The 26438-nt window shown below is 46.9% G+C and overlaps 1 protein-coding gene across 4 annotated transcripts in view; it reads left to right on the forward strand.

Annotated features, from left to right (window-relative positions):
• The window catches only part of OBSCN (obscurin, cytoskeletal calmodulin and titin-interacting RhoGEF), a 270890-nt gene that overhangs the window by 58869 nt on the left and 185583 nt on the right, over positions 1-26438 (forward strand). For all 4 annotated transcript variants that reach the window (XR_012644111.1, XM_074985301.1, XM_074985298.1 and 1 more), the window contains exons 8-17: positions 5411-5683; positions 7589-7861; positions 9866-10141; positions 11862-12137; positions 12986-13261; positions 14635-14910; positions 18463-18738; positions 20543-20818; positions 22989-23264; positions 26147-26422. Coding sequence is in view for 3 of the 4 variants with exons in the window: in XM_074985301.1 (XP_074841402.1) it covers positions 5411-5683; positions 7589-7861; positions 9866-10141; positions 11862-12137; positions 12986-13261; positions 14635-14910; positions 18463-18738; positions 20543-20818; positions 22989-23264; positions 26147-26422 (2754 nt within the window). In the remaining variant the exon portion in view is untranslated. The remainder of the gene's footprint in view (positions 1-5410; positions 5684-7588; positions 7862-9865; positions 10142-11861; positions 12138-12985; positions 13262-14634; positions 14911-18462; positions 18739-20542; positions 20819-22988; positions 23265-26146; positions 26423-26438) is intronic.

Genomic DNA, 26438 nt, shown 5'->3' on the forward strand with positions numbered 1-26438 from the left:
GTCGATTTCAACTTCGAAATAGCGCCCAACACGTGTAGACGTGACGGGCGCTATTTCGAAGTTACTGCCGCTACTTCGAAGTAGCGTGCACGTGTAGACGCAGCCTATGTGTCTATCTATCTACGTTGCTCCATCAGATCTGCCCACAGCTTCATATTGGATCAGCTGGCAGATGTTCTCAATTGCTTTTGGGTGCGTGTAGCTCTCCAATGAAGACTCTGCGTTAATGTTTTGGTGCTGCGTTCCTAGAATCAGAGGGTTGGGAGAGACCTTTATGAGGTCATCGAATGCAACCCCTTGCTCAAAGGCTGTTAGTCCTACTTTGCTCACTCTTTGGCTGCAAATGTCTCCTCTTTCGTACCTTTAGGATTACTGTAGTTATTCTGTGTGTTACTCAGCACAGTCGTTACACCAGGAGCTAGTGACTGAATGGAGTCCTGTAAGCAAGACTGGAGCAGCTAAAATACCTCCTCACAAGTCTTCCCTCTCATTTTTTCCCACTCATGTGCATAATAAATGTTATTATGTGCACGGAGGGATGTGCAGATGTGCACCATCCACAGAAACTCACGCTGCTGTGGGCACTCTGCCAATCAGCTGGCAGCACCTGAATCTCTCCTGGCCGGCTGCCCAAGCACTCAGGTTAGAGGGAACACGGCTCCCCACACCTGTCTCGGCATTCTCCCATTTCCCTGTTTAGTCACCTGTTGGGTGTAGTCTAACTGTGAGTCTCACCTAGACTGCGAGAGCTTTGGGACACGGACCATCTTGGGTTAACCTGTTTTTGCTGTTCTGTAGCATGCTTGGCCCTGTTCCCTGTTAGCAGCTGGCTCTTAAGGAGAAATCATGAATCAAATTTTCATCATAGTTAAATCATGTTTGTAAGGTAGCATCTCTACAGAATCTCTTCTTTCTATGGAGCTGCCCAAATCTCAAAGTGTTAACTCTCCTCGCGAGTGAAAGGAGAATAGCCTGATGGGGAGAAATTGGAAGCTGCACTTTCAGCTGCCTGGCTTCAACACCGTGACTGAAAGGGTCTTCAAGCTATTTCCAGCAGGGATGATTAGTAACCTGGACCGGACAGCTTGGGCCTCTGTCCAGCAGTGATGAAAAGTTCTGCACACTCATCCTATCATCATGAACAACAACCATGGGCTCAGAGCCCGTTGGTGTCGGATGCCTCCCTCGATATTTCCTTTCATCTCTCCCTGTCCAGTGTGGAGTGGCTTAGTTTCTGTAGATGAGCTCCACACCACTCCACTATATCATCTACCCATTCTCTCTGGGGTCTGCCTCTCCTATTTGAACCGTCCATTATGCCGAATACCAGGGTCTTGACTTTTCATTCATTGTTCATTCTGCAAATATGCCCAAATAGCTGTAACTTGTGTTGTATAACTTTCTGCAGTAGGTTCTCTTTTGGCTGTATCTTCCTCTATAATTCCTTGTTGGTGACCTTCTGCACCCAGCCTATTCTCAGGATCTTTCTATAACAACTGCTTTCAAATGCCAATATTCTTCACTTCGAATCTTTCATTATCACCCATCATCCATACAACATGCTGCTGAATACACGTTTTCAAGAGGCTCGGCTTCGTTCCTAATCCAATCACTTTGCTTTTCGAGATCTTATCCATTGCATTCAAACTCACTCTTGCTTTCACTATTCTAGTTGCTATTTCCTTCTTACAGTCTACATCATCTGCAAACCTCAAGTTGTTAATTGTTATCTTGTGCACAGATATCCCTTCTACCTCTTCCTTGATCTTGTCCATTGCTCTCTGTAGGTGTGCGATGAAGATACTCAGTGATATCGGATCGGATCTCCTTGTTTCGTACCTCTACTCATTCTAAACCAGCTTCTCAGCATGTTCTCACCACTGCCTCTGCATTGTCACTGATATCCTTCAACAACTGTATCAATGTCTGCTGTCCACTCTGTACAACTCCAACATCACTCATGTCACTTTCTGATCTATGCTGTCAAATGATCGATGAATCAATTGTAGACGTTCTTGTACTTTCATCAAGCTTTCTCTGCTATCAATCCTAGTGCCTATGTCTGTTGTATGGTACTACTATCTTTCCTTAATCCTGCTTGCTCATCCATGAGATGTTCCTCTATCTGCAATCTCAGTCTATTCACCTAGATGACTTGTTAGGACAATCTTTCTGTAGTTCTTGCACTCCAATGCACTTCCTTTCTTGTGTATTGTCACTAGAATGGATGCTGTCCATTCCTTAGGTGCCTTTCCTTCTTTCCATGCTATATTACATGGTGTATTTCCTGAATCATACATTCTCCACTATATTTGATCATCTCTCTTGTGATCTTATCATTTCCAGGGCTTTTGTTGTTCTTTAGTTGTTTCACTGCTCTTTCTACTTCCTCCTTCAAAATATCGATCTCATTTTCAATGATCGGTGGAGATATGTATTTCAGTTCTTCGATCAGTCTCCCTGAGACACTGGGGTCTAACTGTGCTTTGTACAGATTGGTGCAATATCTCATCAGCAGTTGCACAACCTTCTCCTTGTTCATAAGCACCTTGCCATTCTTGTCTTTGATCGCCATCTGCTTTGGCTGCCACTTCCTATTAATATTCCTGATCATCTTATACACCTCCCTGGTCTTACACTCACTGCAGTACCTCTATAAAGCTTCACACTGCTCCTCTAACCATTTTACCTTATCCTCTCTGGTCGCTTTCCTTACCTCGTTGCATTTCACTCTATATTGCTGTTCTGCCCTCTTGGAAACATCTCTTCTGATTTTCAGTGCTCTCTTGTCTTTCACCAACTTCAGTGTCTTCTGCGTAATCCACTTCTTATTGATGTTCTCTTCTTCCAGAACAGTCGGCTCAATTGTCTCTTCTATCACTGTGGCTGTCCCTTTGACTCTCTTATCTAGGTCTTTGTCTGTGCCCGCATTCCTAATCTTCTCTTTGAGTGCTGCTCTGTATGCATTCCCTATTTCTTCTGCGTCTAGCCTTGCCATGACTCTTCTTCTCTTAAACAGTGTCTTATACTTTCTCTTGAGTTTCATCTTGATGTTACCAGTCACTAGACTGAGCAACGAAGGGTCCTGTGGCACCTTATAGACTAACAGAAAAGTTTTGAGCATGAGCTTTCGTGTGCACAGACTCACTTCATCAGATGCTGGTCTTGGAAATCTGCAGGGCCAGGTATAAATAAGCCAGAGCAAGGGTGGAGATAACAAGGTTAGCTCAGTCAGCAAGGGTGAGGCTTACTACCAGCAGTTGATCTGGAGGTGTTCACAGATGCTGGTAGTAAGCCTCACCCTTGCTGACTGCGCTAACCTTGTTATCCCCACCCTTGCTCTGGCTTATTTATACCTGGCCCTGCAGATTTCCAAGACCAGCATCTGATGAAGTGAATCTGTGCTCACGAAAGCTCATGCTCAGAACTTTTCTGTTAGTCTATAAGGTGCCACAGGACCCTTAGTTGCTGTTACAGATCCAGACTAACACGGCTACCCCTCCGATACTAGTCACTAGACTGTGGTTCAAGTGTATAGCCACTCCTTGGAAAATTTGTCACTGCTGTACTGATGTTATCCATCTTCTTCTTATCAGGATCATATCTATCATGTTCTTGGACTTCCTGTCATTCAATCACCATGTCCACTTCCTACAGGCCTTTTGTTGGAATCTTGTGTTGCAGATCACCAGCTTGTGCTCCATGGCAAACTCTGGTAGTTTCTTGCCTCGTTCATTTCTTTCTCCATATCCAAACTTTCCCATGACTCTCTCCCAACCTTCGTTATCTGTTCCGACCTTCATGTTCCAATCTCCTCTGATGACGAACACATCTCTCTTTGGTATCTCCTCCAGTATCTTTGTCAAGTCTTTATAGAATAGCTCAGGCTCATTCTCTGTACTGTCCGACGTGGGTGCATACACCTGAACGATCAAGACGTTGAATAGTTTTGCTTCGACTCTCACTACCATCATTCTTGCACTCCCCGGTCTGTATCCTAACAATGCTCCCCTAGCTCTTCTCCTAAGAAGGAATCCGACTCCTGCCTCATGCTTTGTTTCATTCCCTGACCAAATGACTTCATAACTGCATATCTCTCCCAGTGACGTCCAATGAATCTCTGCCAGTCCAAGTATACTGCATTGGTATCGCTCCATCTCCTTTCAAAGAAGCTGTAACTTTCCAGTCATCCACAGTGTTCGGACATTCCATGTTCCAATTGATAGTATATGTGTTACTTGTAATTTTCTTTCAGTAGCCAACTTATCGACCCAACCATGATCGCTCAGTTGGTGTCGCGGACCTTGTTTATCTGGGTGACATCCAAGCCGGCATCTTTTAACAGCTAGTCGTGCTGGCATCAGATTTCATTCATATTGCTGTTTCATGATCAGCGCATCATCACTCGTCTGACTAACCCTCCTTCTTTATTCAGGCCTGGGACTGTCATGGAACCCCTTCAGGCTTCTTGGCAGAATTATACGGTGAATTGATTATTCCACTACAATTTAGCATTACACTGAGTTTATTTTAATTCTTTTGTGTTCAAGATAGTTTCCAGTAAACAACATCTTTTCATTTTTAGACTATTTTAGTAATTCTGTAGATGTATAGCACATCTATAGAATTATCCAGATTATATTTAAATATTTTGTAAGGTTCAATTATTTGCTGACTAGATAAAAACAACAAAGAGTTTTATGGCATCTTAAAGACTAACAGATTTATTCGGGCATAAGCTTTTGTTGGCAAAAGCCACTTTGTCAGATTTGATTAAGTCATTTTTTATCTGCAAAAGCCTATGCTCAAATAAATCTGTTAGTCTTTGAGTGCCACAAAATTCATTATTTTTGCAGGCCCAGACTAACATGTCTACCTCTCTGATAGATCAATGAATACTGTGATTTTATAAGCCTCAGGCTTTTCCATAATATTTGTTCATTCTTTCTTCCATGCCTTCCTTCTTGCTTCATTACTTTGCAGTTAGCATTTGTGTGAAAGCTGAAAATCACCCACTGATGAAACATGAAATTCTTATTTATAGACCCAACTCTAGAAAACATTCTAATGCAGTCTTTACTATCACGAAGGGTCCTCATTCATGTGAGTACTCCCATGACCTAGCAGAATTGCTTGCCCAAATAGAGCTTCCAGGATCAGGTCCTAAATTAATACCTTGAGATCATTAGCCAAAACAGAAATCTTGGAGCAACCCCATTAGATGCTAGAGTGTGTGGGTGGGAGCATGGCAGAGGGAAAGGCCAGAATGATGCCCCTCAGGGTTTCCCCAGCCCTACTTTCCTGTGATGCTATGACTCCTAATTAAAGCGTATGTAACTGGCTGTACAGCTGTATGAACTAACAATGTGAATCCAGTTCCTGACTGGTGCCATTTGCCATTTTGTTTCAGCCCTCGCACACTTCACAAACAAAGAAAAAGCTGGGGGTGTTACCATTGCTGTGTACGGAAAAGAGGCCGAGTTTGTGTCTGAAACCTCAGAGGCCGATGTCACGGTGCAATGGTACAAAGATGGCAAAGAAATCAGACGCACAAAGAAATTCGCCCTGGAGGATAATGGGAAGCGGCACAAGCTCACCGTCTCGGCTGTAACAAAAGAAGATGAGGGAATGTACATGTGCAAGGTTGGGGAGGACACTATAGCTTTCAGTCTAAAGGTGTCAGGTGAGTTCATGAAACAAGCGTGAGCAGGGCTTACGCAGCTGGCAGGGCTGACAGGAGGTGGTGAAACACTGGAATGGGATATGAAGGGTGGTGGTAGAATCTCCTTCCCTAGAGGTCCTTAAAGTCGATTGTAGATACGTAATTCCGGCTATGGCAATTGACTTACCTGGCCATCCTCACAGAAACTCTCCCATTGACCTCCCTTACTCTTCATGATATCGAGGAGTACAGGGGTCAACTGTCCACACCTGATAGTTCGATTTTGCGTGTCCCTGCGAGGCCTATAAAATTGAACCCTGGAAGACATACCCATAGTTGCAATTGCTCCTGTTTTCAGCAGCGGGTTAGACTCAGTGACCTCCTGAGGTCTCTTCCAACCCTCTGATTCTATGACAGGCTTGCTGCATCCTCAGCAAGGTCTATGTGGGGCCCGGCTCTGCCCTCCTGGGCAGGGCAGAGCCTCAGGCAGAAGTGGTGGCGGGTAGGTCACAGCCAGCCCCCAGCGCTGCCTGGACCATGCCATGGGCTGCTGAGAAAACTCTGTGCCAGACAGGTTTCACTTGGTTTCATGTTTCTTCATGAAAAATGTCCAGAGTGCTAATCGAAAGCACTGTAGTTGTGCAGCTGGAACTCAGACTGGACAATAAGCTACTTTTGTGGAAGTGAATGTTCCCTGTAAGCCTGTAATACCAGGACTCCCATAAGGCTATTATTCCCTAGTCAAATAATTCTTGTAAAATAGATCACTCCTAATGGCTGGTAAGTTTTAAGAGAAATAGTTGCTCCCTGGTGCCATAGAAGTGGTTTACCATACTAGGTGTCCTTGGGATATTTGGCGACCCGAAGCAACAGGTGATGCAGATAGAATGATCAGTAGTGTTAAACTAAGGTTACTTGTCACTAGATCAATGAACTCTGCAGCAGGCTGGCTTTGATTCAGTGTATAGTCTGAAATAGGTGTTGGGCTTGTCGTGTTGCTTGCTAGCAGGAGTGGTAGCATTTGTTATGCGTGTTTGTACCTAGATGAATCTATGAGGTATTTTCTCAGTGCCACTTAAGTCCTCATCACTTTCTCTTTATAAATGTATTCTAGGAGTCCCCCCAGAAAACTACAGCCCTCATTGTAATAACCCCCAACCTGCATCATTGGCAGGGTTTGCATCTTCAGTGCCAACCTCCAGGCCTCTTCTATTTGAGATAAACACAAACTCCATTAAATGCATGTAACAGTGGGATTTTATCATCTCCATCGCCTGGCTTCTTTTCTCATGAATAACACCCCTGTTTTAAATCTCTCCTTGTAGGTTAGGTTTTCTAACTCTTTTATCATTTCTGTTTTTCTTTTTTGACCTCTCTCTGGTTTGTTCACATCTCTCCTAATTTCCAGAGCACAGAATTGGATGTAGTAGTCCAGCTGACGTTGACTGTCAAGTGAAGGTCACTTCCAATGATCTCCCATGTCTTACATATGACATTTCTTTGAACCTCCTTCTTCAGCTACAGTCCCATGCAAATCCCATAGTAACAAGCTTGTTTTCTTTACATTCTGTAACCATACTCATCCTTCCTGTGTTAGGCTGATATATATGACACCTGATTCTGCAGGTGGTTATATATAGAGCTCCCATGGTATTCAGGGGATTCATTTTTGAATTTGGTACCCTTAGCACAGACCTCTACCAGCTGAAGTGAAGTTGAAATTCCACTAGCGGGTAGGTGTCATTGGCTGTGGTGTCTGTGAATCTACTACCAGAGGACAATGAAACTCAAACATTATATATATATATTATTTCACGGATTGCACCCTGGAGGTCCCAAAACTGAGCTCATGCCAGGGTGCAACTGAATCGTGGTTGTGTTGCTCAAGGTTAATCGGGGGCACAAGCTGCTTTTCCTTCTTTCTAGATGAAGTTAAGTTTGTCAACAAGCCTAAAGCAATGCCAGAAATGTCAGTCAACTCTTCTGAGAGTCTAGAGCTGGTGTGTGAGGTGTCAGTGGTAAGCGGAGCTGTGGTGTGGAAGAAGGATCAAACTGAGGTTAAGGAGGACCAGAGGACGACTATACTCTCTCAAGGAACAGACCGAAAGCTCCTCATCAAGAATGTGACACAGCACGACCAAGGGCGCTACACCTGTGAATCAAAGGATGACAAAATAACATTCCAAGTCAAAGTCAAAGGTGAGTGGATGTATGAAATCTGAAAGGGAATAAAACACTTTTAGCACCTTGCATCTAAAGTACTTCCCCAAGCACTCTTCAGGGGGAAATAACTCAGCCACAAGGCCTGATTTTCAGCCGAACTTTAAACCAGCCTCTACTTCTGCAAGTGCAGCTGTGTGTCCACAAATAACTGCACGTGCAGTACGTTGTGGCTGCAGAGGGTACATCTTGGACGTCTAGCAACCTGGCTGCACCACTGCACCTGTAAAATTCGAGAGGCCCTTGCGCTTTCCGCCGGGGGGTTGGAACAATTTGAAGAGCACTACCGTTCTAGCTAGCTAGAATTAAACCTTTCTGTAGGTCACCAAGACTCTACATTTCCACTGGTCAGTGCCTGAAGGGTGCAGCCATTTTGAAACACAGACTATTGCAATGGACTTTGAATTAGAATCGTGTGGTTGGAAGAGACCTCAGGAGGTCATCAAATCCAGTCCCTGCTCAAAGCAAGACCAAGCCCAACTATATCATCCCAGTCACAGCTCTGTCCGACTAGAACTTAGGATATCCCACCACCTCTCTAGATAACCTATTCCAGTGCTTCACTGCCTCTCCTGGGGAAACAGTTTTTTTCCTAATGTCTAACATAGACCTCACCCACTGCAACTTGAGACCATTCCTCCTTGTTCTGTCATCTGTCACCACTGAAGAAAGCCTCTCTCCACCCTCTTTGTAATCCCCTTCAGGTAGTTGAAGGCTGCTATCAAATCCCCCCTCCCTCTTGTCTTCTGTAGACTAAATAACCCTAAATCCCTCAGCCTCTTCTCATAAGTTATATGCTCCAGCCCCCTCATCACTTTTGTTGGCTTCTGTTGGACTCTTTCCAATGCATCCACATCCTTTCTGGAAGAAGGCCCCCAGAGTTGGACACAGTATTCCAGATATAGCCTCACCAGTGCTGAATAAAGGAGAATAACCACATCTCTTGATCTGCTGGCAATGGTCCTACTAATGCAGCCCAATGTGTCATTAGCCTTCTTGGCTACCAGGGCACATTGAATTGCCTCCATTTATGTCATCAACAACAGAATAGAGAGCCCCCAGCAAGAATCATTGCCCGTTCAACAAGATCATTTTATACCTCGACCGCTTTCTTAGAGCAATGCGCCACTTGTGCTTCCGTGCACATGTTCATAAACCACTCTGCGATAGATCAGAGTTCAGCGGCTGATATGATACTTGGCCACGGGGTATCAGCCCCAGCTGTACAGCCAGCTCCACAACCCACCCTTCCATAAAGGAGCACTGCTCTACAGTCACCTGAAGTGGACACCCATATGGACAGCACTCACAGAAGATGAGAAGGTCACTCGTCTTGTGCAGTAATGAGATTCTTCAAGCTGTGTGTCCCTGGGGGCACTCCACTACCCTCCTTCATGCCTTCTGCTGTGGTGGAGAAGGAGCTGAGGGAGTTGGTCCATGTGAGTGCTAGACGAAGCACCAATGGTACCGGGAGACAGCTACTGTGCATGTGTGCCCTGCTGCCAGATATCTCCAACTGGTAGTGCCAGGATCCACCTACACTCACAGGGACACACACAGCCTCAGTTACTGCACAGGATGTGGACACCTCTTATCATCCCTCTGAGGTTCTACTGGAGTGAGGAAACATCCTGCTGATGTTTGTTCTGGGCCATGTCTTGCTCTGGCTGCTTTGCTGAACCCAGGATACAGTGCTGGGGGCACCTGCAGGTGGTTCCCTGTGCCCCATGGGGTGACCTCCTGCCCAGCATGAGCAGCAGTGTCCAGCACCTATGTGTACAGGGAGGGACTGTGGGTCCTTCCTGAATGTTGGCCCCCTTGGCGTCATTGTAAACCCAGTACTGTCCTATCTCAGGGGGCTGCTGTGAGGTGTTGTCATTAACTTTCCTGAACTGCTAACTTAGAGTGATATGGGGAGCGTTATGTAAGGTGTGTGGCAGGAAGCTGTTTAAGGACATGTGTGACTCTATTTCCATCTGGCAGAGAGGGAAGAAGTGTTTGCAAACCAGGAGAAGGTGCAGAGGGAGGTGAAGGCTGTGCTGACCGAGAGCGCCACCCTCAGCTGTGAGGTGGCCCAAGCCAAGACTGACGTGAAGTGGTACAAGGATGGGAAACTAATCACCTCCAGTAAGAAATTCAAGGTGGAGTCTGAGGGCAAATCCCGGCACCTGGTCTTGCAGCAGGTGGAGATGAAAGATGCTGGAGAGTACACCTGTGAGGCTGCAGGCCAGAAACTGACCTTCAAACTTACCATCACAGGTGAGAGAGAGGCTGTGGCTTGTATGAGTTGCCATCTCTTTCTGGGTCTTTTCTCATGTTCCCTGCTGACATGACACAGGGGATATTTCATCTCCATCTGTCCTTGATCTGAGCTCAACTGCCAAAGAGGCTGGGAAGGGCTGGACCAGACCTGGGGCTAGTTAGGAGGCACATGGTCTCTACAGATCTCCTGAGGTTCACATTGCAGGGCTGGGATGTATATAAATTGCCCCAGGCCAAAGAACCTTCTTGCAGCTCTGGAATGATAGGTGCTCCTGGAGAAAGAGCACCAGACCTGGTACACGCTGGATTTGTTTGTCTTTGGAGTCTGTTTAATTAACCCCCAGGTTTGAAGCTGGCCCTGGTCTGGGAGTGGAACATTTTGTGAGCCAGGCTCAGGGATGGTTTTAAAACTGGATTTTCATTAAACTGGGTATCTAGAAACAAACCCAATGTGGCTGGGTCCCCCACATGGCTGGGTGGCCTAGTGGTTAGGGCCTCGTGTTAGCTGGGGGCCCGGGGTATAGGACTTCTGTCTGCTTACCAGAGTCTGTTCCTTCAGTTCGGGGCATGGTCCCACGAGTCCAATTCCCCCTCCTCAGTGGGGTTTCCCTTCAGGTTCTCCCCCGCATGGCACCTTCCTGCAGCCTACCCAGCAGGCAGCTATCACTCAAGCCCTGTGGATGGAAGAACCAGCTCTTGCCCCTTTGCTGGTCAGCCCTGAGCTAGGTTCCTTTCTCCCTCCAGGCCTGGTGTTGGCTGTAGGTGAAATGGGATGGGGCTAACTGGGCAAAGAGGCCTTGTTTAACGCCTGCACTGCCAGGTGCTCCCCTCACCCTCGACTTTCAGAAACCCTCCCTGTTGTTGAGTCCTTTCAGAGTACACATGAGTCTGCTGCTGCAGCCAAAGCCATTGTCACCTGAGAATCCTTCCACAGACCTTCCCTTCTTAAACCAACAGGGCCCGGGTGAATCAAACCTGGGTGTTCCCTTATGGGTGATACACAGGCTGTGATGTTTTAGAGTTAATGGCACTCCTTGGAGGGGGTGAAATTATTTGTCCTTTCAAGTTTCAAAGAGGAAGGTAAGTTTTGTACAGGTTGAATCTCTCTCGTCTGGCACCCTGGGGACCTGACAGGTGCTGAGCAAGAGCATTTGCCAGACAACAGATGGTCAGTATTCTCTGGCAGCATTGCCAACACTTCCACAGCTTACTGAGCTCTTAGAAGACATTTAGGGGTAAATTACAGCTAAAGAACAGCACAGAACCCTGAGAGCCAGGACTGGTGGCTGGAAACGAACTTTATCAGACCATGGGAAACTTGGCCACACCCATGATAAGTGGTCATCTGGCCAACCAAAATCATGCTGGATTACAGGTGTTGCAGGATGAGGGAGGCTTAAGCTGTAGCATGACGGTTGAATAAACTAAAGATAATTCTGCACTAATAAATTCAGATCTGGATCTGAGATTACTCTTCTGAGCAGCCATGACAGTTTGCAAAAAGTGGTGGGGATGGGCTGGTTTATTGTGAAGGAGATGCCACGCAAGATCAAAATTGTCCCTGTAGTTATATCCTTTGGGGTCAGGCAAACTGGTACAAACACAAAACAAATATTGCCTCAGACACTGGCAGTTTTTCCTGCTTTCTCCTTCTCTGTTCTCTGGATGTCATTTCATAGTGAGGGAGGTTAAGTCCTGTAATTCCTTTCCCCGGCAGAGGTGGAGGAGGTATTTGCAAACCAGGCGAAGGTGCAGAGGGAGGTGAAGGCTGCGCTGACAGAGAGCGCCACCCTCAGCTGTGAGGTGGCCCAGGCCAAGACTGACGTGAAGTGGTACAAGGATGGGAGACTGATCATCCCCAGCAAGAAATTCAAAGTGGAATCTGAGGGCAAATGCCGAAGACTGGTTGTGGAGGAAGTGGAGAAGAAGGATGCTGGAGAATACATCTGTGAGGCTGTGGGGCAGAAACTGACCTTCAGGGTGGTCATCACAGGTGAGAGAACCTGCGTGCTTTCTGCTCATGGTCTAATTTGCTGCTCTTTTTGATTAAAGCATCCTAGAGTAAAATGAAGTTCCTGAAATGCTGGCACCTCAGCTCTGTCTGGAGAGCCTCTGGAGAGATTTTGGGTTTTGCCAAAAATTCTGGGTCAGGCAGAGGTGGGAGACATGACATTGACCTTTAAGGTGGCCATCGCAGGTGAGAGAGTACTGCCTTTCAACCGACGGGCTTTGAGTCCAGGTGACTCTTAAAGAAGTTATAGGGTTTGTGACAACAGTGATAAAAATGTACAGAGCAAGTGGGGACAATGAGGAGGCACTAGAGTTTTCTTAGGGGGAGGGTGTTTTGCAGGAGTAGCAGAACATTTTCCAAACAAGGTTGGGATTCAGAACGTCTACATGGGCCTTAGCATCAGCTTCCCAGTGGTTCTTTCATTTATGTAAAAAAACCCATAACAGCACTGCCAAACGGGAAGAAATGTTGGGTCTGTCAGGTATCAGAGAGCAGGAATTTTTTGCAAGAAACATCTCAGCCTGGATAAGGTGAAGGGAGACTTCGCTGGTAAAGGCAGATCTAGATCTGAGATTGCTGCAGAGGCGTGAGAGGAGGTTGAGTGTGGGGATTTGGGGTGGATTGTTATAAAGGAGATGTATTAGCAGGTTCATAGCTGAGGTTGTACGTGGATTTCCACTGTTGTTAAAGGGTCAGGCAGAGGTGGGAGACATGCAGTAAACAGGGCCTTTGGTGCAGAGCTGTCAGCTTCCTGTTTTTTCCTTCTCTGTTCTCTGGATGGTATCACATCAGTGGGGGAGTTTAAACCCTGTAATTCCTTCCCCTGGCAGAGGCAGAGGAGGTGTTTGCAAACCAGGAGAAGGTGCAGAGGGAGGTGAAGGCTGTGCTGACCGAGAGCGCCACCCTCAACTGTGAGGTGGCCCAAGCCAAGACTGACGTGAAATGGTACAAGGATGGGAAACTGATCACCTCCAGCAAGCAATTCAAAGTGGAATCTGAGGGCAAATCCCGGCGACTGGTCGTGAATCAGGTGGAGAAGAAGGATGCTGGAGAGTACACCTGTGAGGCCGCGGGCCAGAAGCTCACCTTTAAACTTACCATCCCAGGTGCGAGAGAGGTGTTTCCACTGGGATCCGCCTATGTGACCTGCCGTTTCTTTTTCTCTCCTTCAAATATTTTGAGTTAATTTGAACTATTATTTTTTCTGCAGTTTTATTATTAAGAGATGAACTGAAGATAGATGGGGCTAGATCTCTAAGTAGTGTAAATCGGCAGTGCTCTCGTTAGACCTCTGTCTGGTGATGCTGGTTTATCCCAGCTGAGGGTCTGGTCCTTTGAGGGAATTTCAATGAGTTTGGTGTTATTTCATGAACAGATACTAAGGCTGAAAAAAGGGTTGCCTGCAAGGGGGAGGCCCAGTTGTTAACCATGGGGCATGAGTGTGCTTTCACTTATGCTGAGTTTGCACCATTGTAATTCCAGTGATTTCAACCCCGATGTGCAGAAATATATGAGAGTAATCAGAGCCTCGTTTTATGAAAGCACAAAATTTCACGTTCTTGGATTTTGAGATCTTCCAACAAAACACCCATTGTCCGATTTGGATGATATAGCTGCATACCTAAGTCATAAGAGCCTTTAAGCACAGCAGTGTTTAGGAAGTGGTCTAACCGATTACTGGCATTCAGAAGTGCCTGATGTTTGAGCAGCTGTATTCTCCAATGAGATGCACATTTATTCAAGCCCATTGTATCTGTGAAACTCTTGCTAAGGCATTCTTCGTGGTCGGGGATCAAACCTAAAACATCTTCTGCCAAACAAATGAGTCTCTTCTGCTTGAGCTATAAGCACGTCTGTCTTAGCCAAGGCTGTACAGACTAATCCAGGGGTCAGCAACTCCCTGCGACTCATGCCAAGAGTGGCAAGTGAGCCAATTTTCATCGATATGTGAGGCAGGAGCTCAGCCTTGCCCCTCCTGCCCCATGCAGCTGGGAGCTTGCTCAAAAAATCCTGTGGAGTAGCAAAAGACCAGCTAATGCTACCAACCACCACCTAGGGGGTAAAGCTCCGCATCTTAATCTATTTATTAATGAAGCTTTTGTAAGTAGGACTATTAGTGACATTAAAAAGTATCACCGGCACTGGGACTATACTTAGCAGTCGAAGGTCAAATTGCCACGCTCCACCTTGGAAAGGTTGCTGACACTTGGGCTAATCAATCTCTCCCTGACCTAGCCACCACTTGAGGGGAGAGAGTGCCCCTCTGAGCAGGCAGCGGTTCCACATCCAAGGCCTTGTGTGTTTTTCTGAATGATCTGCAACAACTGATTGGTGGACCAAGAGTTGCATCTGGGGCTTGAATTTAATGAAATTGCACAGAAATGCGACCCAGCTCAGTTACTGAACTTTGTTTTGGAAACACTTTGTGCAGCTCTAACTATGCATTTCCTTTCTAAATTGCTCCCCCCTCTCCTTGCAGAGACCGAACGGGTGTTTGCAAACCAGGAGAAGGTGCAGAGGGAGGTGAAGGCAGTGCTGACCGAGAGCGCCACCCTCAGCTGTGAGGTGGCCCAAGCCAAGACTGATGTGAAATGGTACAAGGATGGGAGATTGATCAGCCCCAGCAAGAAATTCAAGGTGGAGTCTGAGGGCAAATCCCGGCGTCTGGTTGTGGAGCAGGTGGAGAAGAAGGATTCTGGCGAGTACACCTGTGAGGCTGCAGGGCAGAAACTGACCTTCAAGATTATTGTCACTGGTGAGAGAGATTCTAATTTTTATTTACTATTTTATGGTCCACTCTTCTGGGAGCATGTGTTTGTGAGTGATGGGATGTTAAATATGAAACATATGGCCCTTGAGCACTTGCCTATTTTAGTGTGCAATTGGACCATCTGAATGTGTGTAAATTCAAGCTCCTCTGTTCTCCTGCTGCCTGCAGTGGGATTACTCCTCTGCTTCACAGTTATACATATGCCACAGTAGCTTTGTGAATGGGGTTCTTGGTAACAGGCAAATTACGTGAGGTTTGGAGTCTGGGTTCAGGCGAGGCTTGGAGATTGGACAGCTCAGAAGTCCCTTTGAATGTAAGAGAGGTTATTTGAGTTTCTGCTGTTTATTCATGTTAAAATCTTGCAAAAGGAGGCTATCTCAGAGCATTTCTGGTGCTTCCTTCTCTTGGCCAGGTCACCTCCCCAGTGCAGTGTGAACAGGCTGTCTTTCCACTCAGTTAATCTGTGTGCTGTAGTCAGGTTAGTCTGTAGCTTCAGGAATAACAAGCAGTCCTGTAGCACCTTAAAGACTAATACATTTATTTATTAGGTCATGAGCTTTCATGGGCAGGACCCACTTCCTCAGATGAAACCCTAAAGTTTTTCCTCTTCTTGGGGATAAGCCTGAGACGTGAGAGGTTTGTTTGTGTCAGTGGGTCCGGTGATTAGTGTAAGGGGCTGCACATTGGGATTCCTAGGACCTATGCTGCTCACTATGGTCCTATGTTGTGAGAATTAAATGGTGTTTGTAAAGGGCTTTGAAAACACCATGTAAATGGTGCCATTCCCCTACAATGGTTCTGCTAGATGCTCTGTGTGTGTGTGCTGTTAGGAACAGTGGTCCAGGGCCCAGGATACTTAGCCTGGGGCCTGGACAAACCAGGTTTGGCTCTGCCATGTGAGGTTACGTGCATCAAAGAGGTGAGGTGGCCAAACACAACAATAGCAGTGGGGCAGATAAGTGGCTTCGATATGTTATTGACATGTCGTACAGCACTGATTAGTTGAGCCTCTGGCCACATCTATGGCATTATGCCTGCTTTATGGATGGGAAAACTGAAGCAGAGACAGACTAAGGATGAGCGTCTTTCGGCTCCCATTGAAGTCAAAAAGAGATTTGCCATATACTTCAGTGCAACAGGAGTGGGGTCCTAAGCGACTTTCCCCAGGCTCCAAGGAAATCTGTGGTAGAGCCAGGAATGCCAACCAGGTCTCCTGACTCTTCCTGCTGTGCCTCAGCCCTCAGCTCATCCTTCCTCCATGTCCCTTGGTGTTAATCTGGGGCAAAATTCAAGTGAATTCACTTTGGAGAATTTGTGTGAGTGCGCGCCAAGCCAAGCAAGCAAATCCAAACAGCAGAAACCCACAGCTGGGAAAAATTCTAGCCCCTGAAATCGAACTCCAGACATTTGGGGCCAGGGCTGCCTCTTTGCTTTTTGCTGGCCCAGTCCCTGGTCTGGAGCTGAGACTTGTAGGCTCTACAAGAGTGCTCAGAGGCACCGCACTTCATAAGACCCACCTCAGTCTGCTCCACCACAGTCTACTGAGAGACAATTCCTCGGAGTTTTGTTGTCACGTTTACATCATTTTAGTTTACACAAGTGTGTGTTTAGGCAATACCATACCTAGAAACAACTTATCTAAAGACATGCAAAGCAAGCGGACCTCAAAATGGAAAGTAACAGCAGTGACTTGAAATGCTATTCAAGGCCACAGAATCTGTAAGGTTAGGCGGCCCTCCTGTGCAACATGGCTGGGCACCACAGCTCTGTGATAATACAAGTAATAATAACTTGGAATGCCGTGGACTGTGCATTTAGTTTGGTTTGTTTCAGCACCTAAAATCCTGTCCCTGGATTCAGATGAAGTTCAAGGGGGATGAATTGGCTCATAGGGGTAGAGTTGTTCTTCCCTCATGGTCTTTGCAGAGAAATGAGCACGCTCATAGGTGTGGTACAAAGAGCCTCATGGACCGTCTTTCTTGCAGAGGATCCACAACACATGAGCCAGCCTTTGCCCCCCTGGAAAATCACTCTGTGCCCAGCCTTTCAGGCCAGGCGCTTACTGAAAGCACAGTGAACGTACAGGCCTCTAATTCCAAGAAGCTGCAGTTGCCATGTTGATTTAAAGCTGTCGTTAGAAGCTCTGCATGCATCACATATAACAGGATGATTTCGCACCCATTCTAGTAGTTACATAAGAGAACAAGGTGGTGGGCTCTGCCTCACAATGGTGAACGGTGCTGCATGTCACCAGGGCCTGAGTTTCATGAAGCTAGCTGGTTTCATCTCACAGGGATTTGTGTACCTATTTCTCCTGGTTTTAGTCTGGTGGGTCTGCCTCATCCTGTCTCCAGCAGTGTTTTGTCCGGCGCTTTAGGTCTGAAGGAACTCAGTACCTGAAAGCACAGCTTGCTTAAACCCACCACCTTTCACTTGGTTTCCCATTGAAAACATAAAACAGCAGGAACTTTGCCTGAGAGCTATAAAGCAACGTCGGCTTGTCCCAAGCTGTGTCCGGCTTTGTTGAAAAGTTTTGTAACCATCAGCGAACCTTTGGGTGATTTTGGGCTGAATCTCAAGGTTATTGCAAACCTAAAACTTGAGTTTTGGTCCAAGAACCATTGAAGTCCATGGACAGAATGTCTTAACTTCAGTGGACTTTGGATCAAGTTCAGGAATATTTTTTGAGGTTCCCTTTGAGCTTTTGACAGAGCTAGAATAACTGGTCTATCCCAATTGCCAGACAGGATCAAACCAGAGGTCCATCCAGGCCAGTAGCTGGTCTCCTGCAGTGGACAGTACCAGCTGCTTCAGAGGAAGATGCAAAGCAGGTCAAAATGGCCAGTTATGGAATAGTCTGGTCCTTGGGAGAACCCCTTCCTGACCCCAGTTAGTTAGATATTGACTTGTACATGAAGCACGAGAGTTCATGGCTTTTCCAAACTTTTTTTTTTGAAGTTCCATCATCCTTCTGGGATTGGATCTAGAATGATGCATCTACTTTCATGCTTCACTCTAGAGTTGGGGACAAACAGGAAGTCCTGTCTCTGGACCTGTGTTAAGTGTACACTTTCACCAGATTCAAGAGAGATTGAAGCTGGAGTTCCAATGATACAAAAATTTTGGATTTGGATCTAAAATCCCTCCAAATTCAAGGAGATATGGCTCCAGTGTCCTGTTGGTCTTTGGATTGTTGCTCTTCTGGCACTGTGGCAGAGTTTAGATACTAAACGAGAGCTTTGAATGAGGTTTTATATTTAGACAGGATGTTTAGTTCTTCCCCTAAGGAGTTTGGGATAATGATTGGTTCTGGTATTTAAAAGATCCCAGGTCAGAGTTATGCCCAGTATTTCTATTAAATAACCCACAAGAACTTGATCCAGTACCAGATATCCCCTCTTTCACCTTGTCTCTAGCAGTAAAATTGCCAGAGCTAGATTTATTTTTAAACCGCTTCAGCCATGAATGGAGAACCCGAAACCCCTGCCTCAAAAGGAAGGGTCATTTCTTGATTTTCTCCTCTTCTCCTATTTGCAGAGGCAGATGAGGTGTTTGCAAACCAGGAAAAGGTGCAGAGGGAGGTCAAGGCTGTGTTGACAGAGAGCGCCTCCTTCAGCTGTGAGGTGGCCCAAGCCAAGACTGTTGTGAAATGGTACAAGGATGGGAGACTGATCACCTCCAGCAAGAAATTCAAAGTGGAGTCTGAGGGCAAATCCCGGCAGCTGGTCATAGGGCAGGTAGAGAAGAAGGATGCTGGAGAGTACACCTGTGAGGCTGCGGGGCAGAAACTGACCTTCAAGCTTATTGCTACAGGTGAGAGAGGCTGATTTACCTCTTATGTTCTTTACTGTAAAACTGAAGAAGAGAAAAGATAAGTGTCTTCCCCAAAGCTGTGCAGGGAGTCAGTGCTGGAGCCAGGGTTAGCATTCATTTGTGTCTGCTCAGACTCCTGTGCTTGCTGTGGGCTCCATGTAGGCCATCTAGATTCACTTCCCGAAGATAGCGTGAAGAGATGCAGCTGGCTCTTGGGGGGAGGAGAAGAATGAGGGAAGAAGGGGCACATGTAAGGCGGAGGGTTTGGAAGGAGGGGTTGAGAAGAAAGAGAAAGGGGTAAGCAAGTATCAGAAACAGTCATTCCCTCTTGAGGAGTTAGGGGTCGATCAGTTCAGGACAGAAGAGAGCCCAGGCAGACCATTGGTGGCAGCTACTGACCAGGAGCAGCCAGAGAGGAAGATGTGGGGGGAGGGGAAGAACGAGGGTGATTCATTAGTGAGGAGCATGAGCAGGGTTATGTGTGAGGTCGAAGAAATAAGCCAAGCAGGATCCTTTCCAGGCCCACCGATGGGAAGTGGGGTGGGGGAGACGCAGAAGGGGGCAATTGACCCCAGGCCCAGCATTTCAAAGGGGCCTGGAGCTCCAGCCACCATTGCTGATGGAGCAGCAGCACCAGCTGCTGGAGCGGGTGGCCCCTTAGAAATGCTTCAGAGCACTGTGTTGCTGCTCTGCATGTGCCTTTGAGGGAGCGCCGGGGGGCCCAGGGCTGACTGCCTTAAGACCCACCCCTTCCACCACTGGCCCCACCCTTCCAGGGGCAGGGAGCCAGTCCCCCTCCCACCAGGCCCCTGGGTCCACAGCAGCTGTTGGTGCTGCTGACCCTTTCTCTGGGGTGTTAGGAGGCGGGGTAACCAGAAGGGCATAGGGCAGACTGGAGAAGGGCCATTTGGAACATTGTTGTCCATGTGGAGCCCATTGTCATGGGCACAGCAAAGGGGAATTTGGTCAAATGAAGTAGACATGAAGGAACATGGGAAGCCAACTGAACTCACACCTACGCTTCCTAGAAACGGCCCTTGCAGGCATCATCTCGAAGTCAAGTTGCATCTCTGAGCTAAGGAAAGGTCTTGGGATGAGACTCACCGACAGCCGGGGTGAAATCCTGGCCCCATTTCAGTCAATGACAAAACTCCCACTGACTTCAGTGGGGACAAGATTTCCTCCTACTGTCCCAAGATGGAGTATAATAAATTTAAACCAACTAACCAAGGAGTTCATGCATGAAACTAGTCCTTGACATGGCCTGGAATAGTCCTGGAAGAGTAACAGAGACGCGTGGTAGTTTATGTCCATTTGTAATCATAGAAGCAAAACCATGGATCGAGAACTTTTGTGATATTTTGGAAAGCTCGAGAATGGACCCCAGAATGTGGACTCATTTGTGTTTTTCTTTTTGAGTCCACCTGTTTTCTAGATTGCACGATGAAGGGCATGTCTCCTTGTTTCTGTGTTTTAATGTGAATGTTCTCCCAGCACACAAACATCTGATGGGTGATGTGCAGTGACGTTCTGGTAGACGAATGTAACAGCTGCAATCATTTCTTCCAATTGCAGAATTCAGAAAAATCATAGAGATCAGAGATGGAAAAACCCTGTTAGTTCATACTTCAGTGCTAGAGAAGGACTGTGTTTTCTAACATTAGGTGGGATCTAGTTTAAATGTTACAAGATATGGAGCACTCGGGAAATATGCATTGGGCAAAATCTCCACCAACCTGTCTTTTGATGCTGAAGGCCAGTGATGGGGGAATTAACTTTTTTAAATTGTTTCCCCCAATCTCAGAACCTGAAGTTGTGTTTGCAAACCAGGAGAAGGTGCAGAGGGAGGTGAAGGCTGTGCTGACCGAGAGCGCCACCCTCAGCTGTGAGGTGGCCCAAGCCAAGACTGACGTGAAATGGTACAAGGATGGGAAACTGATCACCTCCAGCAAGCAATTCAAAGTGGAATCTGAGGGCAAATCCCGGCGACTGGTCGTGAATCAGGTGGAGAAGAAGGATGCTGGAGAGTACACCTGTGAGGCCGCGGGCCAGAAACTCACCTTCCAGGTTATCATCTCAGGTGAGAGAAAACCTTTTTTATCCCCCTTTCCTTTTTGTAGCAGATTTAGGAGAATGAAGTAATGTTATTTATTAGGAATTTTGTCCACCATTTTTGGAGCAAATCCTGGGCCAGCCAGTGGCCGCTGTTGCTTTGGTGTAGACAGCAGGATCTTTAAGGCATGGGGAGCCCTGGATGTATCCGCTCTGCCTACACCACAAGATTGACAGCTCTGTTACCTGCCGCTCAGCTGGTGCAGCTCTGGGCCATGCCCCAACCAAGCCAGTGCCACAAAGCCACACGCCACCCTTGGGTAGAGAGGAGAGGTGCCCCTCCCCGGCAGCCCTGTAGCAATGTACGAAAAGGTTAAATGACTATTTCAAAGGATTTATGAAGCACCTGTTACTGGCCACCCACGAGGTGCCCTACCTTAAGGGAATTCAATAACTGAATCATACATTCAGGTTGGTGGGCCAGCTAGAAAGCTTACCAGGACCTTGTCCCAGCTGTAGGCTTCTTCCATATCTAAGTAAATAGGTAAGTGCAAGGAGGGAGATTAAATAATCATGATTTGAGCAAACCACACTGCACAGAGAAGCAATGGCCTTGCCACTGGACTGGCAAAGTAAGAGAGCTCGATTTTATTCCCGACTCTGCCACTGACCTGCTGTGTGGCCTTGGTCCAGTCATTTCCCCTCTGGGTGTCTGTTTTCCCCTGCTACCCTTTGTCTGTTTAGGTCATGGTTTCCCAAACTGGGAGAGCATGACTCCCTGGGGGGCATGACTCCCTGGGAGGGCATGAAGAGGGGGACTCGCGGCGACCCAGCCCCCACCATCATTCCCCCAACCTGAAGAAAGAGAAGGACTTTGCTTCCGGCTCTCAGCCCCCGCTATTTCATGTGGGTGACCAGGTGCAGCCGCTATAAAAAGCAGGCAGCCAGTGAAGACCCACGTGGAGGTATCTGCTTCCTGCAAAGATGAGAGATTGTGGGTTGTGGGGGGGGAAGAGGAGGAGAATGGGGTTTGATGGGGGGACTGGGGGTTCCTGGCTCGGGTGAGGGCAATGGGGATGGGGTAAGAAAGGGAGGCTAGTACCTGGCTGTGTGGGATGGGAGGGGCTCAGGTGGGTGGCTTGTGGAACTCACCGTACTTGGGCAGCTGGCCCTAGCATCACAGGGTTCAGGCAGCTCGGGCTGGCAGCTGGCCCTGGCAGCGCAGGGCTCAGGCGTCTCAGGCTGGTAGGCGGGCAGCTGATCCCAGCAGCGCCAGGCTTGGGCAGCTGGCAGGCAGGTGGGTGGCTGACCCCAGTGGCACGGAGCCCAGGTGTGTGGCTCTGGCAGCGCAGGTCTCAGGCGGGCTTGTGGCTGGCGCAGGCAGCCCTGGAGGCTGGCATGGGGCTCAGGTAGTTGGCCGGCTGGGACTGCACCAAGCACCTTGAAGGGTCCAAGAAAAAATATTTGTGCTCATTCTTAATTGTAAATAACATTTTATTTCAAGTTTTTGTATTTATTTTAAATTACAAATGGAATATTTTATTAAAAAGTGGGGTTGGATGACGGTAAAGAAGAAGTGGGGGGGTGGGCGTGAAGATTTCTCAAAAATCCAAAGCGGGGCGTGACGCTGAAAAGTTTGGGAACCACTGATTTAGGCTGCAAACTGTTTGGTGCAAGGCCTGGTTCTTACAGTATGTTTGTACCACACCTAGTGTGGTCCTGCCACTAGATACTGCTTTAACACTATGATGGCTAACACGAAGCAGTTGTGCACTCCCAGTGGGGTTCTAGCTGATGTCCTCAGGAAGGAAATTACACAGTCAAGGCCCTACTGCTAAAGCCTGCCCTTGCTCTGATCCTTGAAGTAGCTGCTAAGGACTCACCAGCTGATCTGATTTGCCAGGCAGGCAGGGGGATCACCTAGAATGAGAGCTCAGTGTGGTAATAAGCAGTGTGCCTGCCTTCCTGGTGTGCTAACATAGATCCTAATCGCTCTGGTCATATCCCCAATGAAAGAGGAACAAGATAGTTTACTGTGTAAGGAAAGGAGACAGTGGTTTCCATGGTGGTGGGAGATCTCTGAGTGCATGCTGTCCGACCGGAGGCATGGGTTTCATTTTTCCCCTTTGGCTCCGGTGCAGGTGTTGGTGGCGCTGAAGTTGTGGGTTCACTTCCTTTGAAATCTTATTATATTTCAGAGCCAGAAATCGTATTTGCAAACCAGGCGAAGGTGCAGAGGGAGGTGAAGGCTGTGCTGACCGAGAGCGCCACCCTCAGCTGTGAGGTGGCCCAAGCCAAGACTGACGTGAAATGGTACAAGGATGGGAAACTGATCACCTCCAGCAAAAAACTCAAGGTGGAGGCTGATGGCAAGTCCCGGCGGCTGGTTGTGGAGCAGGTGGATAAGAAGGATGCTGGAGAGTACACCTGTGAGGCCACAGGCCAGAAACTCACCTTCAAGATGAATGTCACAGGTGAGAGAAGGACCCTCTGGGATTCCCAACAATGCAGTCGTGTCTGAAAACAGGCCAACATTAACAGCAATACCTGTGTGTGCTTTGCTTTATACAGTGAGGCAGCCCCTCAGCGGGTATAAACTGGTGTCACCTCATCGCAGGCTAGGAACTAGGCTGATTTATGCTAGCTGATGATCTGGCCTAATGACTTACCAAAGCATCAGAGTGCCTCAGTATGTCCTAAGAGTCATCATCATCATCAACAACTGTGGGCTGAGCACCCATTGGTGTCCGATGCCTCTCTCACTATTTCCTTCTATTTTTCCCTGTGCAGTGTGGAGTGGCTTAGTTTCTGTAGACTAGCTCTGCACCAATCTACCCTATTAAACTGGGCCTTTAATAATAATTAAAGTAATTAATATCGTCCTTGCAGAACAGCATGTTACTTTTAGATTCAATGCCTAACGTATTGGGGAAATAAATGAGGAAGCACAGACAAAGGGAATGAGGAGCACTGTTCAGTAGAGATTTGAAAAGAAGCAGAGGGGAGATGCGCAGAAGGGTGGTCCCATCTGGCCAGGGCTGCTCAGGAGATGGCCTTTGCATGAAGAGTGATGAGGTGGAAGTCAGTGGAGTCCCACTCACATATACTGGTCCTAACTGGCGATGGGTGAACCAGTGCAGCAACCAGCCCAAACTCTCATTCAGAATCCAAACCAAATCTGGATCAAACTTTCTTAAGCTCAAAGATGTTGGACTTTTAAAAAACAATCAGTCCATACTTTTCATTTGTTTGGTGTACAGGCTGTTCCCGTGTTCTTCTGTAAAGGGCCTAATTATCACCATAGGGTCATTCTTATAGCTCCTGAGACTGGACAACATCCCTGTTCAGGACATCCCATAAGCATGTGTTTAACTTTAAGCATGTACATAAGTGTTGTCCTGAACTAGGCTTTGACATTGCCAGCTTCAAAGGAAGGCAGAATCATAGCATTACAGAATGCTAGAACTGGAAGGGACCTCAAGAGGGCATTGAGTCCATTCCCCTGCCCTCAGAGCAGGACCAAGCACTGTTTAGATCATCCCTGTTAGATATTTATCCAACCCGGTCTCAAATATCTCCAATGATGGAGATTCTACAGCCTCCCCAGGCAATTTATTCCAGTGTTTAACCACCCTGATAAGAAGGTTTCCTAAGGTCCAACCTAAACCTCACTTGCTAAAGTAGGCAGATGTATCTTAAAAAAACAATTCTTGCAAGACTCGTGGTCTAGCTTTGGAGACCTAATGTGCTATGATACTTTTTTTGGAGGAGTGTCCACATTTTCGAGCACTCACCTAAACTGAGCCAAAACTGTGAATTTTTGAAGTCCTTTAGCTGAAAATTTTTTCTCTTGATCCAACCAGATGCTGCAAGCTTATTGACATAAGCTAAGTCATAGACTCATAGGATACTAGAATTGGAAAGGACTTTGAGAGGTCATCAAGTCTAGTTCTGTGCTCTGGTGGCTGGACCAAGCACCATCTATGTCATCCTGGTTAGAGGTTTATCTAACCTGATCTTAAATATCTCTAGTGATGGAGATTCTACAACTTCTCTAAGCCAGCATTTCCCTATTTTATTTGGCCATGGAACTCTTTGAAACTCGAAAGACTTTTGTGGAACCCCTAATAACAGTCTAATGTATGGAGCTGAAAAAGCGGACCACAAATAAGTAAGGATAATAATAAACAAATGCTAAACAGGTCATGAGATCAGCATTTAGTTTAACTGCACATATTTAAAAATAAAAATCACATGTAACATGCAAAGAATAAAGCTCAAAACTAATATGCATTATATTGGCAGTTTTCAATGCAAAGAGAGGTATTTCTTCTTTTCTTGGCAAATTCTTTTTATATTTGGTTTAATACTGGAGAGTTGGATTCACATATCTGCTGCAGCATCCAGTCAACTTCTGTATTTCATTTTTGTTGCTGCGTAATCCGAGAACCCAGTTTCGCACAAGTATGTGCTGGTGAAGGGTAAAAACTGATGAAACACACGTCTTGGAAAAGGTGAAGGTTCTCGACGTAAGCTGCCCCAAAATGATCCACGCTCCCTGAGAGTGAGTTTGGGGATTTATGGTGGTATATAACAGGCCTTTGCACCACTGACTGACTGCGTGCACAGCATTGAATAGACACATCATCGTCCCCACTCTCTGGCTAAGCTGGCATTACACAGAGACACTTATCAGGGCAAACGCAAATGAAATTTTTTAAAAACAATTCATAAATGCTTAAATATTATTATTTTTAATCATAACATGTTATTGTAATGTTATTTTCTTGCAGAACCCTTGTTTTCACTCTGCAGAACCCCAGGGTTCCTTTTGCAGAGCACCATTTGGGAAACTCTGGTGTAGGCAAATGCCCTCTTCTCCTGCAAGGTACTCTGCAGTTTGCACAGCTGTACCTGGTTCAGCGATGTGCTTAACATGGGCAACTTTCAGCATGTGTGGGTAAAGGAACTGCCAGCTGCTTCATATGAAACATGAGTGTGCACTTGTCTGCATTGCCAAATCAGGTCTTTATGGTCAGTGTATTGCCCGAGTAATGGTGTTCTTTTAAAAGAGAAGTTCCTGCTGAAAATGGCCCTGGGCAAGATCCCTAAGAGTCCCTTCTGGAAGCCTGGGTGATTTTATTGGTTTATGATGGAAATATGAATAAAGAAGGAAGAATGTTTGTACTCTGTGGCTTAATTTGCAGGGGAAAAAAAGAAAAAGGAAACATTCTCCAGCTGCAACCGCCACTGCTGGCAAATGGCAGAGAAGTTCTAAAGAAGGAGCCTGTGAGTCTATCATGTGGGCTAGTTTTATGTTAACCAGTCACTTTTCTCTTTTCTTTTCCCTAATCAGAACCAGAATCTGCCTTTGCAAACCAGGCGAAGGTGCAGAGGGAGGTGAAGGCTGTGCTGACCGAGAGTGCCACCCTCAGCTGTGAGGTGGCCCAAGCCAAGACTGATGTGAAGTGGTACAAGGACGGGAAACTCATCACCCCCAGCAACAAACTCAAGCTGGAGGCTAAGGGCAAATCCCGGCAGCTGGTCTTCCAGCAGATGGAGAGGAAAGATGCTGGCGAGTACACATGTGAGGCCGCAGGCCAGAAACTGACCTTCAAGGTTGAAGCAGTAGGTGAGTGTTCTCATCA

Source organism: Carettochelys insculpta, chromosome 2 (genome assembly GCF_033958435.1).
Source record: "Carettochelys insculpta isolate YL-2023 chromosome 2, ASM3395843v1, whole genome shotgun sequence".
Lineage (NCBI taxonomy): Eukaryota > Metazoa > Chordata > Testudines > Carettochelyidae > Carettochelys > Carettochelys insculpta.